The 17475-nt window shown below is 43.3% G+C and overlaps 3 protein-coding genes across 5 annotated transcripts in view; 2 read left to right on the forward strand and 1 right to left on the reverse strand.

Annotated features, from left to right (window-relative positions):
• The window catches only part of LOC111976437 (adenylate cyclase type 6), a 57605-nt gene extending 50362 nt beyond the window's left edge, over nt 1–7243 (forward strand). For all 3 annotated transcript variants that reach the window (XM_070447863.1, XM_070447865.1, XM_070447864.1), the window contains exons 10-23: nt 586–714; nt 1249–1277; nt 1511–1658; nt 1800–1897; nt 1983–2070; nt 2165–2281; nt 2369–2527; nt 2640–2815; nt 2908–2961; nt 3133–3265; nt 3377–3640; nt 3834–4038; nt 4259–4383; nt 4486–7243. In XM_070447863.1, the coding sequence (XP_070303964.1) occupies nt 586–714; nt 1249–1277; nt 1511–1658; nt 1800–1897; nt 1983–2070; nt 2165–2281; nt 2369–2527; nt 2640–2815; nt 2908–2961; nt 3133–3265; nt 3377–3640; nt 3834–4038; nt 4259–4383; nt 4486–4614 (1854 nt within the window). In that variant the 3' untranslated portion in view covers nt 4615–7243. The remainder of the gene's footprint in view (nt 1–585; nt 715–1248; nt 1278–1510; nt 1659–1799; nt 1898–1982; nt 2071–2164; nt 2282–2368; nt 2528–2639; nt 2816–2907; nt 2962–3132; nt 3266–3376; nt 3641–3833; nt 4039–4258; nt 4384–4485) is intronic.
• Nucleotides 5020–10595, reverse strand: LOC111976439 (sperm microtubule inner protein 11-like). Its single transcript, XM_024005269.2, has 4 exons — nt 9960–10595; nt 9539–9724; nt 8473–8611; nt 5020–8384 (listed from the first exon to the last, which is right to left on the reverse strand). The coding sequence occupies exons 1-4, from the start codon at nt 10048–10050 to the stop codon at nt 8336–8338; spliced, it is 465 nt and encodes a 154-aa protein (XP_023861037.1). The 5' UTR covers nt 10051–10595; the 3' UTR covers nt 5020–8335.
• A 412-nt stretch (nt 10596–11007) lies between these two features.
• On the forward strand, nt 11008–16771 carry LOC111976438 (polypeptide N-acetylgalactosaminyltransferase 6-like). The gene is made up of 11 exons (XM_024005268.2): nt 11008–11311; nt 12659–13174; nt 13302–13474; nt 13753–13902; nt 14217–14451; nt 14528–14645; nt 14911–15111; nt 15292–15423; nt 15525–15626; nt 15990–16148; nt 16493–16771. The coding sequence occupies exons 2-11, from the start codon at nt 12690–12692 to the stop codon at nt 16604–16606; spliced, it is 1869 nt and encodes a 622-aa protein (XP_023861036.1). The 5' UTR covers nt 11008–11311; nt 12659–12689; the 3' UTR covers nt 16607–16771.
• Nucleotides 16772–17475: the final 704 nt, after the last annotated feature.

Raw genomic sequence — 17475 nt, forward strand, 5'->3', positions numbered from 1 at the left:
TTTAAGGTCAACCCTGTTATGTGAACTGAACTCTTGTTGCTGAGGAGTATTTCTGTCTGTAATAAAGCCCTTTTGTAGGGAAAACTCATTCTGATTGGCTGGGCCTTGCTCCCCAGTGGGTGGGCCTAAGTCCTCCCAGGTCCTCCCATGGATGTGCCCTTGCCAGTCATTTAAAATCTATAGATTACGGCCTAATTGATTTCCTCATATGAACTGTAAAATCTTTGAAATTGTTGCATGTTGTGTTTATATTTTTGTTCAATATATAGTTCTACAAAATGTAGAAATGCGCAGTTTTCACATATGTAGACACTGGTTTGGTGCTGGAGATAATGAATATGATGTTGAAAAGTGGCAGAGTTGCCCTTTAACCTATTGAGATGGAATACTTTTTAAAATGAAGTTCAACATGTGCCCTTTATGACAGAATGTTAAAATTAAATTATTTTTTGACCAGGTTACACTACTCAAAAGGCACTGAATTGGTGGAACAACCCATTGGGTTGTCCATGTTAGCACCCCTTTAATCCACTCAAGGGTTTCACCGGTTCAGTTGTCTAACCTTCTGTGCTTTCCTCTGTCTAGAAAGACGAGAAGGCCATGATGGCCAAGATGCAGAGGACGCGGTCCAACTCCAACGAGGGCCTGATACCTCGCTGGGTGCCTGACACAAGGTTCTCCAGGACCAAGGACTCCAAAGTCTTCAGGCAGATGGTGAGACGAGACCTCTCTCTCTCTCTTGGCTCATTTGTGTCTCATCTGTGTCTCTCCTGCTTCTCCCCTGCTTCTCCCCTATATCTACTTATTGTATCCCAATAGTCTCACCCATAAATGTTACCTCTCTTCAGAGTGCTCTGTGTGTCCCACTACCAGCGTTTACCAAACACGGTCCTGGGGACCCCAAGGGGTGCATGTTTTGATTTTTGCCCTAGCACTACACAGCAGATTTAAATATTCAACTAATCATCAAGTTTTGATTATTCGAATCAGCTGTGTAGTCATTGGGCAAAAACCAAAACATGCACCCCTTGGGGTCCCCAGAACCGAGTTTTGGAAACCCTGTAGTAGTCTCTCCATTATGTTCCCCAGCTTCTACTGATAGTCTCTTCTGTCTTCCCTCTCCTGTCTCCTGAGGGCCAGCTGTATCTCTCCCCTACAGGGTTTATCTATTGGTTAATCCCTCTCTTTTACAACTCTTGTCTGGGTTTCTGTATGTTGGTTAATCCTCCTTTTCTTTCTCTTTCTCAGGGGATTGATGAGTCGTCCAGCAAAGACAAGTGAGTAGTTATTGCTCTGAGGATGTTTGGGAAACACATATACACACCCACCTAAATACACACCCAGGGAGACAGGCTCACGTGCCAAAATGCACATTCACATACTCTAAAGGTCTTACCATCTTACATTTCTCTCTCTCTCTCTCTCTCTCTCTCTCTCTCTCTCTCTCTCTCTCTCTCTCTCTCTCTCTCTCCCTCTCCCTCTCCCTCTCCCTCTCCCTCTCCCTCTCCAGCCGTGGTGCCCAGGAGGCAATGAACCCTGAAGATGAGGTGGATGAGTTTCTGGGGCGAGCCATCGATGCTCGCAGCATCGACCAGCTGAGGAAAGACCACGTCAAGAAGTTCCTGCTCACCTTCCAGACCTCTAGCCTGGAGAAAAAGGTCTCTGCGTACATCTCCCAGAATACTCTGGGCTTTATTTAGTTAATCCCTGGTGTGTTATGTAGTTCACATTCACAGTTAATGTCTGCTGATGGTTTCCTAAGATTTGTTTTTTAATGAGTTCTGATCTCTCTCTGGTAGTATTCGAAGAAGGTAGACGATCGCTTTGGGGGTTACGTCGCTTGTACCCTCCTGGTCTTCTGCTTCATCTCCTTCATCCAGATTGTCATATTTCCACAGTGAGTGACACACACACGTACACGCACACACACACATACACACTTACTTTTCTGAGTCCTCCTGTCTGTGTGTCTCTTCTTGCAGCACCCCAGTCATGCTGGGGATCTACATCAGTATCTTCATCATCCTCGCCAACATCCTCTTCATCTGTGCCATATATTCCTGCATTAAGGTAAGACCTCCACAACACACACATTACCTACTGTACATACCCACATGCATTCTGGACACTAAACGTTCTTTCCTTTATTCCTCCTCTCTTGTAGCTGTTTCCAGCTGCGATGCAGATAGTGTCAAAGAAGATAGTCCAGTCTCGTACCAACAGCACTCTGGTGGGGGTGTTTACCATCATCCTCGTCTTCATCTCTGCCTTTGTCAACATGGTGAGACTGAACAGATTAACACACACACAACTACAGCAAACATTTCCCCACGAGTTAACATGTTTGTGCGTGTCTCCTCGGTTGTAGTTTGCTTGTGACACGGAGAGTTTGGTGGACTGCATTGCCCGGGAGCTGAACATCTCTGTTTCCATGGTGACCCCCTGTCTCATCCGCAACCTGTCTGTGTCGGTAGATGGGGGTCTAGAGATTTGTCCCAGCCAGGGCCCCTCATGTCCCTTCCCAGAGGTGAGTGGGTGTGTCACCGATGTCAGGTTGTATACTGATGTCTTATATGTTCTTTATAAATAACAGGTTAATCTGATCATCAATCAATCCTCTCTGTCCTTCTCTCCCTCAGTATTTCAGCTACAGTGTGCTGCTGACCCTGTTGGCCTGTTCAGTGTTCCTCCAGATCAGCAGTATAGGGAAGCTGGCCCTCATGCTGCTCATCCAGCTCACCTTCCTGCTGCTGGTGGAGTGGCCACAAGTGGCGCTGTTCGAAAATGCTGACCTCTTTGTCACCTCCAAAGCCCTGTGAGTACTGGGGCTGCGTTCAGGAGGGCACAACGTTGTAGTCATCAATGTTTTCTTTTGACTAAACAATTTTCTTTATTTTTCTCATCCAGTGATTTCAATGAAACTATTCAATGGTCCAGTTTCAATGAAACTACAGACGAGTGGTAAGTTTGGATTCAAAGCCTTTCTGAAATCATTGTTTTAAATCTGTGTAGGTGTGTATATGACCCATTTTCTCTTTCTCTGATCCACTCTCTCTCTGCAGTTTGGTTTGTGTCTTTCTTGGTTTTCTTTCTAGCTGTTCCTCTCTGACCTCCTGTTCTGTCTCTCTGCAGCCCGTTCAGTGTGACCAAAGTATCTCTGAGAGTCATGACTCCTGTGATTCTCACTGTGTTTGTGCTGGCGCTCTACCTCCATGCCCAGCAGGTGGAGTCTACTTCACGCCTCGACTTCCTCTGGAAACTACAGGTACCATGGGCCTACAGAGGGGCACTCCTCTACCTTGACTACAGCAGAACATAGTGTAGTATAAGATGTCCCCACCTATCTTAACCTTTTTCCCTCATGTCCTCCTTCCAGGCCACAGAGGAGAAGGAGGAGATGGAGGAGCTTCAGGCCTACAACCGCCGTCTCCTCCACAACATCCTGCCCAAGGACGTGGCGGCTCACTTCCTGGCGCGTGAGCGCCGTAACGACGAGCTCTACTACCAGTCCTGTGAGTGTGTGGCCGTCATGTTCGCCTCCATTTCCAACTTCTCTGAGTTCTACGTGGAGCTGGAGGCCAACAATGAGGGAGTGGAGTGTCTTAGGCTGCTCAACGAGATCATCGCCGACTTTGACGAGGTAAAGAGGGAGGGAGGGAGGGAGAGGAGAGGGTAGACTATGGAATTTTGGACGCTTAGTGTCATTGTGAATTCCGTGTCTTTTGCCCTTTGGTGCATTTTCAGTACAGTCATCGTTGGCCTCATGCATTTAAAATAGGATACATTTTTGGTCAAACTCAAACCTGAGGCTTTGTGTTTTGTCCTACTCTCAGATCATCAGTGAGGAGAAGTTTCGTCAGCTGGAGAAGATCAAGACCATTGGCAGCACCTACATGGCCGCCTCGGGTCTCAATGATTCCACCTACGACCGTGAGGGCCGCTCCCACATCACGGCTCTGGCCGACTACGCCATGAGACTGAGGGAACAGATGAAGTACATCAACGAGCATTCCTTCAACAACTTCCAGATGAAGATAGGTAAGGGGAAACAGTCTGAAAAACCTCAACAAAGCTTTAAACAAGCTGAGGTTAAATAATATCACATGAAGTTCTGAAACACAGACAGGATTGAGTGGGATAGGAACCAGTGTTGCAGACCAGAGAGAGCCTTGTCATGCATCCAATATGGTTGGATGCATGAGTTTGGTATGAATAACCGCTATGTTTATGAATCTATGATCTGTCTCTCTTTTTTCAGGTCTGAATATTGGGCCAGTGGTGGCAGGGGTGATTGGAGCACGGAAGCCCCAGTACGATATATGGGGGAACACGGTCAACGTAGCCAGTCGCATGGACAGCACAGGAGTCCCAGACCGCATTCAGGTATAGAGGATGTCAATCAGTTAACACTCAGTAGGTCATACTCCGTTCCTAATAAGCATAGTGTATGCCGGTCAAAAATGCAAATTTTTCCACTCTCCTCAGGTTACCACGGACCTCCACCAGGTGCTTTCAGATATAGGATATGTTCTGGAGTGCCGTGGGGTCGTCAAAGTCAAGGGCAAAGGGGAAATGACGACCTACTTCCTGAATGATGGACCGCCCAATAGTTAGCAGCCGTGGCAGCACTAGCCGGGACCATTCCCGCGGCAGGACTACTGAGGGAGGACTCGCACCGCGAGCTAGCGGCTAACAACTAGCGACGCCATCACTTGAAACCCGAGCCAAGAGAAAAGACTTTGAGACTCCAGGACTTGAGAAGGAAAGTGTTCTTGTTGAGAAGGAAAGTGTACTTGTTGAGAAGGAAAGTGTACTTATGTGGCAGCCATGTTTTGGCGCCCGCACACATGGAAGGACAAGTATTTTTCTCATGTCTAGCCTTTCTCTCAGGCTACTTTAAAGATGCAAAGTCTGTTTATTTAAAACAACGCCTTTAGCCTGTGTCAAAAAAAGAAAAAGGCTGTACATAAGGCTACTTTTTATTTGACATCATTTTCTGTGATTTTTTTATTTCCATCATTTTTCCCCAGCAGAATTATGAAACAGGTACTCATGTTTTATTTCTGGGTTACTTATTTATTTTAATCTTGATGTTTTGTGCAAAAATTCCTTTATGAAAAAGTCTGAATACATACGTGCACAGATATCCAGTTTATTACACATTTATAAGTGTGTATGTACATGCATATTTGTGTGTATGAATATGTGTATAAATTGAAGGAAAATATTGACCAAAGAACAAAGTATTTACGAAAAACAAGGCAAGACATGTCTGTTATGTTCTCGCAAAAGTCTGCAATGATCACCAACTCAATCTGTTGCACGGCAGTACCCTCAGTCTTTTTAGTACAGTGCTGGCAAATGCTATTAATCAATATGGGCAAAATATGTAACAACTTTAATTTTGTTTATCAATCAGCCAGCAAAGAGGTCCAGTACAGCTTATCATTGATGACATCTATATGATTACTCTGCCTCCATCTCTAAAATGTGTTATTTAAGATTAAATAGAGGCTTGGTAGCCTTTTTCAAGTCCGGGGGAGAGGGTTCAACCTGTCGGTTCAACAAAATGAGAGGAAATAGGATGGTCCCCCCTCCTCCTTAACCCTTGTCAAATTTGTTCCCCCTACCATGGCTCAGTCCAGCTATAACAGTTCGAGCACCCAAGGCACAGTTGTATACAGCAAAGGCATACTGTCAACTGCTCCATCCCTTTCAAATGTGTCCCTTCCCATTTGTTTTGCAAATGGAAATTAAAGGACTCAAAACGAAAAAAGATTTTCCAGAACCAGAGGGGAAAGCCTGGGCATTAAATACAGTGGTACCGGACAGCCGCCTAAGATGTTCCAGAACCAGAGGGGAAAGCCTGGGCATTAAATACAGTGGTACCGGACAGCCGCCTAAGTTTGAATTGCTAACGAGTATTTTCTAAAGAAAGAAGGAAGTAAATAGATATATATATAAATATATATATTAGGCTGAATACTGTGCTTTGTAATCTGGAAGGGGCATAACTATTTTCACTGTGAGGTTTTTATGATACGACAAACTGCTTTTTTGCCTAACTTAACTGCTTTAAAGCATGTCTGATTGTGGTATCCTGTTTTTGATTCTGTTTGTTTTAACGTTGAGTATTTTTTATCACCTCTGTATTCATAATTTGTATTAACCTTATGGTTGTTGTTATTATGATGAATTATTACGCTTATTCTGATGATTCCATTCCAATGATAAGGATCAAAGGGCAGAACGCTTTCTTGTAAAATGCCAGACGTAAGCTCAAGCTCAATGGTACCAACTGATCAACTGCAGCCAACTACAGTATTTCAAACACTGGCCCTAGATTTGATCACACATACTCATTAGATGTCGCTTTTCCACAGATATACAGATTGTACACTGTACCTTTTTATTGAGCAAACACTACTGCAGGACTAAGCTCAGTCAGGTTATGCACTGATCCCATCCCTATCAGACTTCAGGGCCCTCAGAGAGACAGGACACAATCAGCAGTGTGAGCAGTATTAGAACTCTGCCTTAATTGAACAAGCCACTGGAGAATACATTGGGAAGAGGAACTGAGTTTCAGAGGCAGAGAAATCGAGGGAAGGATAGACAGCCTGTGAAAGCTAATGGAAATAATTTACTGACCTTAGCATTGACTCAACACTGACTTTATTTAGATCATTTTGACTTCCCCATAACATTTTCAAAACACACTTGACTATGGACACTAAAAGTTGATAATGTTCGTACTAAAGCAAGCTAATGCAGCCTCATGTTATTGGCCCCTTCCCGTGTAGTGATGTTTGGCCTTGAGCGTGTGGGACCGCCGGGGAACAGTAAAGGTCTTGGGGTCAATAAATGACTGAGGTTGTGCCTAATTGAGAGTGATTAACATAGAAAATAGAATACATAGAATGGACGTGGCTAGTAAGATGATGCACGTTCTATTCTATTTCTATGGGCTGTCTTGTCTTTGGGTTGGGTGGTTGTTAATTGTTGACTGTTGGGATGTTTTTAGGGCACAGATGAGGGGAGGAGGGTTGTCCCAGAACTACTGAGTGTGTTTTGCTCAAGCCTGATGAATCCGGACCCCTTTTTGTTTTCTACCCCTGTGTTGAAGGAGTTCAGAAGGCACTGTTTTTACTGAGGTGAAGGACAAGAAGAGTTTAGGACTATGACAGACAAAATAACATTTCCCCTTGAAGAAAAAAATTGAATAAAAACAATGGCTGTTTTATGTGGTGTTGATTGCTGTTAATGTGTGCGGCTTTCTTTACCCGTTGTAAAAACTAGGATTACCATTGGCTGATTGTCATTGGGAAGATACTGACCAATGAAATTATTAGATGAGAGCAAGCAGTCCCAGATACCCAAAACATTTCATACATGAGGATTCATATCTTTGTCCCTCCATGCACTATCATGAAGGAGTTACAGTGCCCAATGTACAGACGCCAGGCAGCTACAGCCACATCCTCTGAATTGTTCAAGCCCGCAATTGAGACTGGTGTGTGTGCACAGTGCTGACTGACTAACTCAATGCCCCTGTAATCAGAAACAGCATTGTTTCTCAGGTAGAGTGCCTCTCTCACAGATCATTACATTTACATAGAAACTCCAGGAGTTTACACACACATATTGGAAAGGGACTAGCAAGTTAAAGCACACTGCATACAGTACAAGAGCACAGGGAAGGAGCCTACAAGATGAGGGAGGAGTTAGGGTGGGAATGGGGTAAATGTGATGGATGACTGGTTATGCTGCCAAAAGTGTACTGACAGAAAGCAAGTGATATCTGGCAAAGATATCTGGATATTCATTTGACCTCATATGTTATTAATGATACTGTAATGTTAGCTTATTTAGAAAAACGTTAAAGATAACATGAGGAAAACATTTATCATTTTGTTGATTTAGTTAATGTACTGAAAGTATGCAAAATACAAGCTTTACTAAATATACAAGCATGCCGTATCAAATATTTGGCTAGACACTTTTCAGTCATAATATCGTATCTGATCCGAGATAGTAACTGACTATCCTCAAGGTCGAATGAATGACCTTACTGAGTGACAATAACTAATTATTGAAACAAAATACTCTTATTTCCTCAAGCGCATTACAATTGTATTCCTCTAGAGAGAGGTAACAGCTCAATTTTACCAGTTGAACGGCAGAGGTCAATTGACAACCTGATACAGTAGCTCACAAAAATAAATAACATGCTATGATGAAAATGTCTCAGTTTATTAAACCACAATAGTCCTTACAGTGTAAAGGTCCCAGAGGTCTTTGGATGGGATTGTGTGTGTTACTGCAGGAGTGGAAATCAGAATAAGCTGAACTCTCGGTCCGTCATTGACATCTCTTTCACAAACCTGAGTAAAAACAGTAGGCAGAGGGTGAGCAGGCCACTGACACATCTGACTTCAAGAAACAAATGTTAGAATCCGACATGACACTCACTTGGTCATTTCACTGTTCTTGCGGGGGAATCGTCTGACTTGGGTCCAGGGTTCATGCATCTTTCCTTGGCCTCCATTAGACATCCACCATCCACACTGCTGGCTGTCTGTCAGGGGCACTGAGTACAGCTGATTCGGGGCTAGGGAAGAGTGACTACATGTCACTCAATGTTGATCCACGGTGTGCCCTTGCCTTCAGTTTAGTAAAATGTATACTGAACAAAAATATAAATGCAACAATTTCATTGATTTTACAGTTCATATGAGGAAATCAGTCAATTTAAATAAATGTATTAGGCCCTAATCTATGGATTTCACATGACTGGGAATATAGATATGCATCTGTTGGTCACAGATACCTTTAAAAAAAAAATGGGCCTCAAGATCTCATCACTGTATTTTTGTGCATTCAAATTGCCATCGATAAATTGCAATTGTGTTTGTTGTCCATAGCTTATGCCTGCCCATACCATAACCCCACTGCCACCATATGGTACTCTGTTCACAATGTTGACATCAGCAAACCGCTCGCCCACAAGACGCTATACATGTGGTCTGCGGTTCTGAGGCCAGTTGGATGTACTGCCAAATTTTCTAAAACCACATTGGATGCGGCTTATGGTAGAGAAATTAACATTAAATTCTCTGACAACAGCTCTGGCAATATCAATTGCACGCTCCCTCAAAACTTGAGACATCTGTGGCATTGTGTTGTGTGACAAAACTGCACATTTTGTAGTGGCCTTCTATTGTCCCCAGCACCAGGCGCACCTGTGTAATAAACATGCTGTTTAATCAGCTTCTTGATATGCCACACCTGTCAGGTGGATGGATTATCTTGGCAAAGGAGAAATGCTCACTAACAGGGATATAAAGAGAGAAATAAGCTTTTTGTGCGTATGGAACATTTCTGTGATCTTTTATTTCAGCTCATGAAAACAACACTTTACATGTTGCGTTTATATTTTCGATCAGTTTATTTCATTCAAACTGAAATGTTGAACAGCTAAGGCCTACCACCTGTACATGAAGTGGTAAATACTTAAGAGTACTCACAGCTAACTTACATCTTGGTATCTGAACCCGTTTGAGCATCTCTCTGTATCGCCCCTGGCTCCCTTGGTGTATGTCTGGGCTGAAGGGAGAAGGCTGGTTGTAGATACTGCCGGTATCAGTGCATTTTGGGGGTCCCCTCTGGACTTGGATAGAGGGCAGTCCTGACTGTTTAGCCCAGCTCCTTGAATCCACCTCATCTATAAAAGCAAAGGCAGGTTGTTCCGGCATGACCACTTGTACCTTCGAATGATTATCCATGTCAGCACAGATAAAGCAAAGTTATGACATTTAACATACATACTTATTCTGCTTGTTTTAATGACTGACCATTTAGCTAAGTTAACGTAGGTAATTAGCAAGTAACGTTAAGTCAGTGTAAACAAATGAACACATAACGTTACAGTAACTAGCTAACGTTAGCAAAGCACTCACCACGGGGAGAAGCAGACAATCTTGGACTCACTAACATATTGTCTCCGATGGGGTTTTGATAGCCCAAATTCGTTATCCCGAAGAAAGCCATTTAGTAACGCTACCGTCTCCAGCAACAGTCTGACGCTGTTTAGGATAGCAGGAAAACGTGGGAAAGGCAAGCAAGCAAGGGCCTCTGTAAATAAATCACAACTTCTGTTTTACACAGGACCATGGTAACAAGCGCCACCAATCAGATGGCGTTCCAGACATCAGCCTGTGAAGAAACCGGGCTCTGTTTAGAAAGGTGCAACTTTACAAAACGTTCAGATAGAAATGCATTTTGACAGATGATCTTCTGTCTTGTAGAATTAGGCACCATACCAGATTTGTTTATTAAATTTTTATCTGCAATGTTCTGAATGAGCGGATTCGATTATGCTGTGCCGCGGGGCACCAGGCAAAGGCCCTTCACGTCATCGGGCGAAAGCATCAAGGGTGGAATGCCTTTCTCAAATCGAACAGTAATCGAAAGCAATCACTTCTGCATGGGAAAACACAGGATCCGACTAATTACTACACGTTCTTAATTACGTGTTTGAGCCGATTTCGCCGTGGGCATTGAACGCGGCACTTGGCTTACGCATGGGAGGCAGCCCGGTTCCAAATCGAATGCAATCAACTTTCAGCCGATGCAAAACACGGGCGCCGGGGCTAGATTAATCGAACACCCTCAGAGTTTCACTCATTGAATTCACCCCTGTGCTAGAAATTCCATCATGTTACAGGTCTACTGCTCAAGTCTATGGATATGATATGGCTACATCATGTGTAGGCCTAGTCACCTATATATATTGTTGAGAATAAAAGCATAAAATAAATGAGCAGATAATAGCAGTAATAGTTCTCCCTTATGACGACCATTACACACATAATGTGTTAAGGCTGTGCATATTAATATTCCACTATCCTAGATTCAACCATTGAAAACACAATGGTTGATTAAAAACGATTAGGCCAGAGCCACTTGGATTAGTCTAATAGTTTAATTAAACTATGGAAAAAAATGTTATTTTCCAGCACACGCACATTTGTAAAACAAACAAACATAGATAGGTTTTTGTTCTTGTAAACTGTTGCTTATAAGCAAATGTTGCAGATATTGAATGCAGCCCATGTTACCAGTTGTTGTTATCAGTGTAATGGCACGCACCTGCTGCGCTCAATGCCAAGTGGCGTCAGTATAGATAACTACGTCGCAGTTTTGAATAATTTTACAAAGAAGAGATAAAAGACAAGAAAAAGTGGCTAGATTCCTGAAATTTGGACTTGAAGTAGGCTACATCTGGGTGGTCTGGTTTTCAGCTAAAAAGGTAAATGCCATGCTCTCATTTATGATTCCTAACATGGGGTAGTTGACTGACAAGGGTGGGTTTTTAAAGCTCTTATGCATTCATATGTGGAATATGTAATGTGGTCCTATAGATCAGGTTTTCTAGAACTGGGTTCTGCTGCAAAAGGTGAATGGGATGATGGAACAGCTGTCACAAAAGAGGATTTAATGAGAAGTTCATGAAGTAGAGTGAATTTTATCATTATGGTCTATTGGCCAATTTGTCACACTTCATCAGCCTAAACTAGACAAAATGATGCATGTAAGTAAAGCAGGCAATAGCTGTGACAGTTTCTTTATAGGGCTTCAGAAGTCACAATCTAAATAGACCATAAAAATATCTTGTTTCCAATACAAACTTGGTGTATGTGACATTTTGGTCTCTTTTCCTACAGACTTATTAGACACACTGGCTTTGTCTGTAAGGTAATCCAAGAGGCTTCAAACAAGGGTTGTCACCATACCATTATTTCAATACTATACCAGATTTTCCATGGCGAAAATGAAAACATAAATTAGACTAAACTCGATGGTCCTATTAAAACCTACTTTATGTAGAATTGTGGGTGGCATAGCTTGCAAAATAAACAAATGTGACTCTAGGTGACAACATAATGCTGTTTGTTTCTAACATTGGGACTGTTAAATCTGTCTGCTTCATGTTTTTGTTTCCTTTCCACAATACTCCTAAGTATTGTGAAACTGGGAAACCACACAATAACCACACAATATTATGGCAGGCATGCATGAGTTTCCTTTTGCTGTTTCTCTCATAGTAAACATATGTTCCAGCTGTTTATAATAAATTAGGAATTTGTGTAGTCTAATCCTCTGTTATGTAGAGATGCTTGACATACTCCAGTTCAGCATGAAGTCAGTATTTTGAAGGCTCTGTTTGGTAAAATTCAAAATTAGCCAGTTAACATCTCCTTTCAATTTTTATTCTACCCACAACTTTTTTTCTACCTTACGTGAACAAATAGAAAGCCATAGTTACTCAGACAAGTGTGAAGGGAAGTGCTACAAGGGAGGATACGACAGCTTTGTCTGTTCATAGAGAACAAAGCTTTTATCAGGCACTCTGTATTTACATATCACACAATGAAGCTTCTCAGAGGTGTCCCATGACTGTTTCCTTTTGCTATTGTAGAATGTAGAACTGATTACTCTGACAGATACCAGTTACTGTAAACTGTTAGAATTTCTCCTCAATTAACAATAGTATGTTATTAGTTGTAGTTTGGATGGTGTGATAAATGGACTTCTCGGGACAGTCAAAGGCAATTGAGTCATCACCTGACTCATGTCTTTATCACTCCTGTTTCAGCCCTGCAGTCTTTCTCTGGTACGCCGGCACAATGCGTTCATTCTCCCGCCGTCACACCCTTCCCTTTAAGCTTGCCATTCTAGCGGGCTCCCTCTTCCTGGTCCTACTGCTCGTCATGCAGTACGACGTGGGAGGTGGGACTTCCCCTGAACCCTGGCTCCGAGAGCTGTCGAACAAACAGTCACAGGTGATGGGTGTGGTCAGAGGTGCTGTGTCAAATATGGGCTTCCAGATTGGTGCCCCCCTGCCCCTTCCCTCAGAGCGTGGGACCAACTCCTTTGATCCCCGCTGTCCACCTGGGTTCTACAGCATAGATGAGCTTCAACCTCACCTGGAGAGGCCCTTACAGGACTCAGAGGACCCTGGAGCCTACGGCCGACCGTTTGTGATGGGCAGGATGACCCCTGCAGAGATTAAAGAGAAGCAGGATGGGCTGACCAAAAATTGTTTCAACCAATTTGCCAGCGACCGTATCTCCCTTCACCGCAGCCTGGGAAATGACACACGCCACCCAGAGTGAGTACAGGGGGACTGAAGGGAAGCTAGTTTGGAGTGATATGTACTGTATGGATGGTTATGTATGGTTGTGTACAATCGAAGCTTATCTAGCAGATCCCTTGGAGAATAGCGTCTTTGTTGTCAGTTGTGCAGGTCAAAGGTTCCGGCGCTGCCCTCCTCTCCCCACCACCAGTGTGATCATCGTGTTCCACAATGAGGCGTGGTCCACCCTCCTGCGGACAGTTTACAGCGTCCTGCACACTGCTCCTGCCTCCATGCTCACAGAGATATTACTGGTGGATGATGCTAGCACAGACGGTAAGTGTGGTATGGAAGGTGTTGTAAACCTGACTGAAAGTGACAGACTTTCCTGGCACACAGACCTTTCAGACTTTGCCATTATCAAATGTTTATGTATTTGCAAACGGGAGTAGGGATTCCCCTACTGCTCTCTTCCTCTCTACAGTGACATTAATAGAACAATGCCAGAGTATATAATAACTCCCAGTAACAATTTTCTCAGTAGAATACATATCTACCTCAGTGGATAGATGTAATCCAGCTGTATTTTACCATCCTCATGCAATGGTTTTCAGATCACCTGAAGTCTCGTCTGGATGAGTATGTCCTGCAGCTGAAGATTGTGCGTGTGCTACGACAGCGGGAAAGGAAGGGGTTAATCACTGCCAGGCTACTGGGGGCACAGACGGCTCAAGGAAAGATCCTCACCTTCCTGGATTCCCACTGTGTGTGTCCCAGCAGACACTGCAAACCATAGAATTAGAATACAATTTTAGTAACTTAATAAGCTACAAACCCGGTCAGGAAGTGCTCTCATTGCCAGAAGCTCCTGTCACTTTCTACCCTTGACAGCTGATCAACTATTTTATACTACTCCTAAGCATCATCATCAAAGCCCCTTAGATCTGATTTTAAATGAGGAAAACAGTAACATTTTGAAATTGTCATTACATTAGTCAGTTAAAAGAAACTGAAGATTATTAGTGAGGGAATATATGAATATGATATTCCTGTTTGTCTCATTTTCATCCCTGGTTAGGCGAGTGCTTCAATGGCTGGCTGGAACCCCTCCTGGCTCGGATCGTGGAGAAGCCCACTGCTGTGGTCAGCCCTGAGATAGTCATCATCGACCAAAACAACATGAAGTTCACCAAACCCCTCGCCACAGCTCGTGCCCGTAACCGTGGAAACTTTGACTGGAGCCTTATCTTTGGGTGGGAGCAGATCCCTGAGGAAGACCAAAAGCAACGCAAGAATGAAACTTATCCTGTCAGGTACTTTATACATACACACACACACTCACTCGTGAAGTGATGTCATACTGAACATAAATATATTGTCTACTCCTAGGACTCCTATCTTTGCAGGTGGTCTGTTCTCTATTTCAAAGACTTACTTTGAGCACATTGGGACCTATGACGACAAGATGTTGATCTGGGGAGGTGAGAATGTGGAGATGTCCTTCAGGGTAAGTTATGCAGAATGTGGAAGGGCAGGAAGTACATCAACAATCATGTTGGCCTGACTGATGGTGGTGGTTAATGTAGACTTTAATGCCCTCTGCTGGTCAAAGCAGACACTGCTTTCTTCTGTATTCTGATTCCCTTCATGGTTACTTCCTGTCTTCCCTAGAATACTTTTATTCAGTCACTGTTGTGCCAAGCTTGAGCCTCGACCATTCAGTCCATGCCCTTTTCTGTCTACTCCATTGACCTGGAATGTCCTTCTTGTAGGTGTGGCAATGTGGAGGCCAGCTGGAGATCATACCCTGCTCAGTGGTGGGACATATATTCCGCAGTAAGAGCCCTCACACCTTCCCCAACGGCAGGTCAGTGATTGCCCGCAACCAGGTGCGCCTAGCCGAGGTCTGGATGGAGGACTACAAGCAGATCTTCTACCGCAGGAACAAGAAGGCTGCCACCATAGCCAAAGAGGTTGGGTATAGTGTCCCCTCAATGTTTTACACATGCCACTACTGGGGGTCTAGGTGCTGTTCTCACAGTTAGTTACACATGGCTCTTTTGTAAAGAGTGGTATTGTACTGTATCCTGCATTATTGTTTACATGATGTAAAAATGACCATTGTTTTAATGTTATTCTTCCTGTTCACTCAGAACACATATGGTGACATCTCTGAACGCCTCAAACTCAAAGAGAAGCTAAGCTGCAAAAACTTTACATGGTACTTGCACAACGTTTACCCAGAGGCCTATGTTCCAGACTTCACCCCTGTCATGTTTGGAGCGGTAATGTTATTTAACTTTCATTAGAAATTGGATTGTCAGTCTATAAATACCCATCCACTTTTTTTTAATGTATATATTCTGCTAAAATTATATTTTATCAGCTCAAGAACTCTGGCTCAAAGACATGCCTGGATGTGGGAGAAAAGAATAAGGGTGGGAAACCGGTTATCTTATACACATGCCACAACATGGGAGGAAATCAGGTACTTTAATCTAGATCTAAACTGGGTGGTTTGAGCACTGAATGCTGACAGCCGTGGTATCAGACCATATACCACGGGTATGACAAATCATTTATTTTTACTGCTCTAATTATGTTGGTAACCACTTTATAATAGCAATGAGGCATCTATGGTGTTTGTGGTATATGGCCAAAATACCATGGCTAAGGACTGTATCCAGGCACTCCGTTTTGCGTTGTACTGAAGAACAGCCCTTAGCCGTGGTATATTGGCCATATACCGCACCCACTCGGGCCTTATTGCTTAAATATACAATATGCGGAGCCGTGTGCACGTTTATAATTGCCACACGTGTTTTTTTTAACATAATATTTCTGTGTGTAGTATTTTGAGTACACATCCCACCAGGAGCTTCGTCACAACATAGGTAAGCAGCTGTGTCTACATGCGACCCCCGGGGCAGCGCTGGTGTCCATAAAGCTCTGCCGCCTGAAGGGCAAAGGAACCACAGTGGCCCCCGAGCAAGTGTGGCATTTCACACCGGTATGTAACATGACGTTGTAAACTGTCAATATATATATTTTATTGGTTCGTTTCACATTTACACTCTAATCAATGCACTGCTCTGAAAGTGTTACTGCAGGTCTTGTACATGGGTTTGTTTCATATACAGTATGTGGAAACACTTTTCTCCTCAAATTACTGATTGAGGCTTGTATGTCATGCAACACAAGGGCTTTAACAACTTCACAGTATACACATGTTACACACACTAGCTATGTTCATGCTGCACTTTTCAGAAGGCAAGTGCAGAACAGAGCGTTGTGGTCACTTGCAGTGCACAGTAGCCTTATATTCTGCTCATTATTGTTTGTGTGTTCACACAGGGTTCTCTCCTTAAGAATCCCTCCTCGGGCAAATGCTTGACTGTAGACAGAGGTGAAGTGGTGATGAGTAGCTGTGACTTGACCAATCTCAGCCAACACTGGGACCTCAGCTGACCAATGGGATCCAGGGAGGAAGGAGGATCACTTACATCATCCATTACATTTGGGTGCCCTGCCCTTTTTGATAACAACACATGTATTTCTGAAATATGGGACCCTGTGCAGTTTGACTCAGTATTTTGTTATTTCTTAATTTACTAAAGGAGAAGTTGAAAAGTTTGAGGCTTTTTAATGTTTTATTCTAGAGGATCCCGATTTAGATGAATTTGTAGAAGTTTCTGTTTGATGTTTTTACACTTTAAAATTTGTTTGAAATTCTTTAATCACTAGGCCAAAGGGCATAGATAGTACCAGTCAAGGTTGAACACTTACTCATTCAAGGGTTTCTTTTTTTACTATTTTCTACACTGTAGAGTAATAGGTAAGACGACTACGAAATAACACATGGAATTATGTAGTAGACAAAAGTGTTAATTTGAGGTTCTTCAAAGTAGCCACCTTTTGACAGCTTTGCACACTCTTGGCATTCTCTCAACCAGCTTCATGAGGAATGTTTTTCTGACAGTCTTGGTGGAGTTTCCATATATGCTTTTCCTTCCCTCTCATCTCATCCCAAACCATCTCAATTGGGTTTAGGTTGGGTGATTGTGAAGGCCAGGTCATCTAATGCAGCACTCAATCACTCTCCTTGGTCAAGTTATTTCCCCACTAAGCGCAAACCAGATGTGATGGTGTATCGCTGCAGAATGCTGTGGTAGCCATGCTGGTTAAGTTTGCCTTGAATTCTAAATAAATCTGACCACGTCACCAGCAAAGTACCCCCCCCCCCCCCGCCCCCCCCCCCTTCTAGGTGGGAACCACACATGCGGTGATCCTCCGTTCACCTATTGTCTCTCAAAGGCACGGCGGTTAGAACCAAAAAT

Source organism: Salvelinus sp. IW2-2015, linkage group LG17 (genome assembly GCF_002910315.2).
Source record: "Salvelinus sp. IW2-2015 linkage group LG17, ASM291031v2, whole genome shotgun sequence".
NCBI classification, from domain to species: Eukaryota; Metazoa; Chordata; class Actinopteri; order Salmoniformes; family Salmonidae; genus Salvelinus; species Salvelinus sp. IW2-2015.

Excerpts from the sequence above, each read along its gene's own strand:
- LOC111976439 (XM_024005269.2), bottom strand. The coding sequence starts at position 10,050 with ATGGCTTTCTTCGGGATAACGAATTTGGGCTATCAAAACCCCATCGGA. Across the intron at positions 9,725-9,959 it reads ATTGTCTGCTTCTCCCCGTG|ATGAGGTGGATTCAAGGAGC; the intron begins GTGAGTGCTTTG and ends TTGCTTTTATAG. Across the intron at positions 8,612-9,538 it reads ACGGGTTCAGATACCAAGAT|CCCCGAATCAGCTGTACTCA; the intron begins GTAAGTTAGCTG and ends ACTCTTCCCTAG.
- LOC111976438 (XM_024005268.2), top strand. The coding sequence starts at position 12,690 with ATGCGTTCATTCTCCCGCCGTCACACCCTTCCCTTTAAGCTTGCCATT. Across the intron at positions 13,175-13,301 it reads AATGACACACGCCACCCAGA|TTGTGCAGGTCAAAGGTTCC; the intron begins GTGAGTACAGGG and ends CTTTGTTGTCAG. Across the intron at positions 15,424-15,524 it reads CCCCTGTCATGTTTGGAGCG|CTCAAGAACTCTGGCTCAAA; the intron begins GTAATGTTATTT and ends ATATTTTATCAG.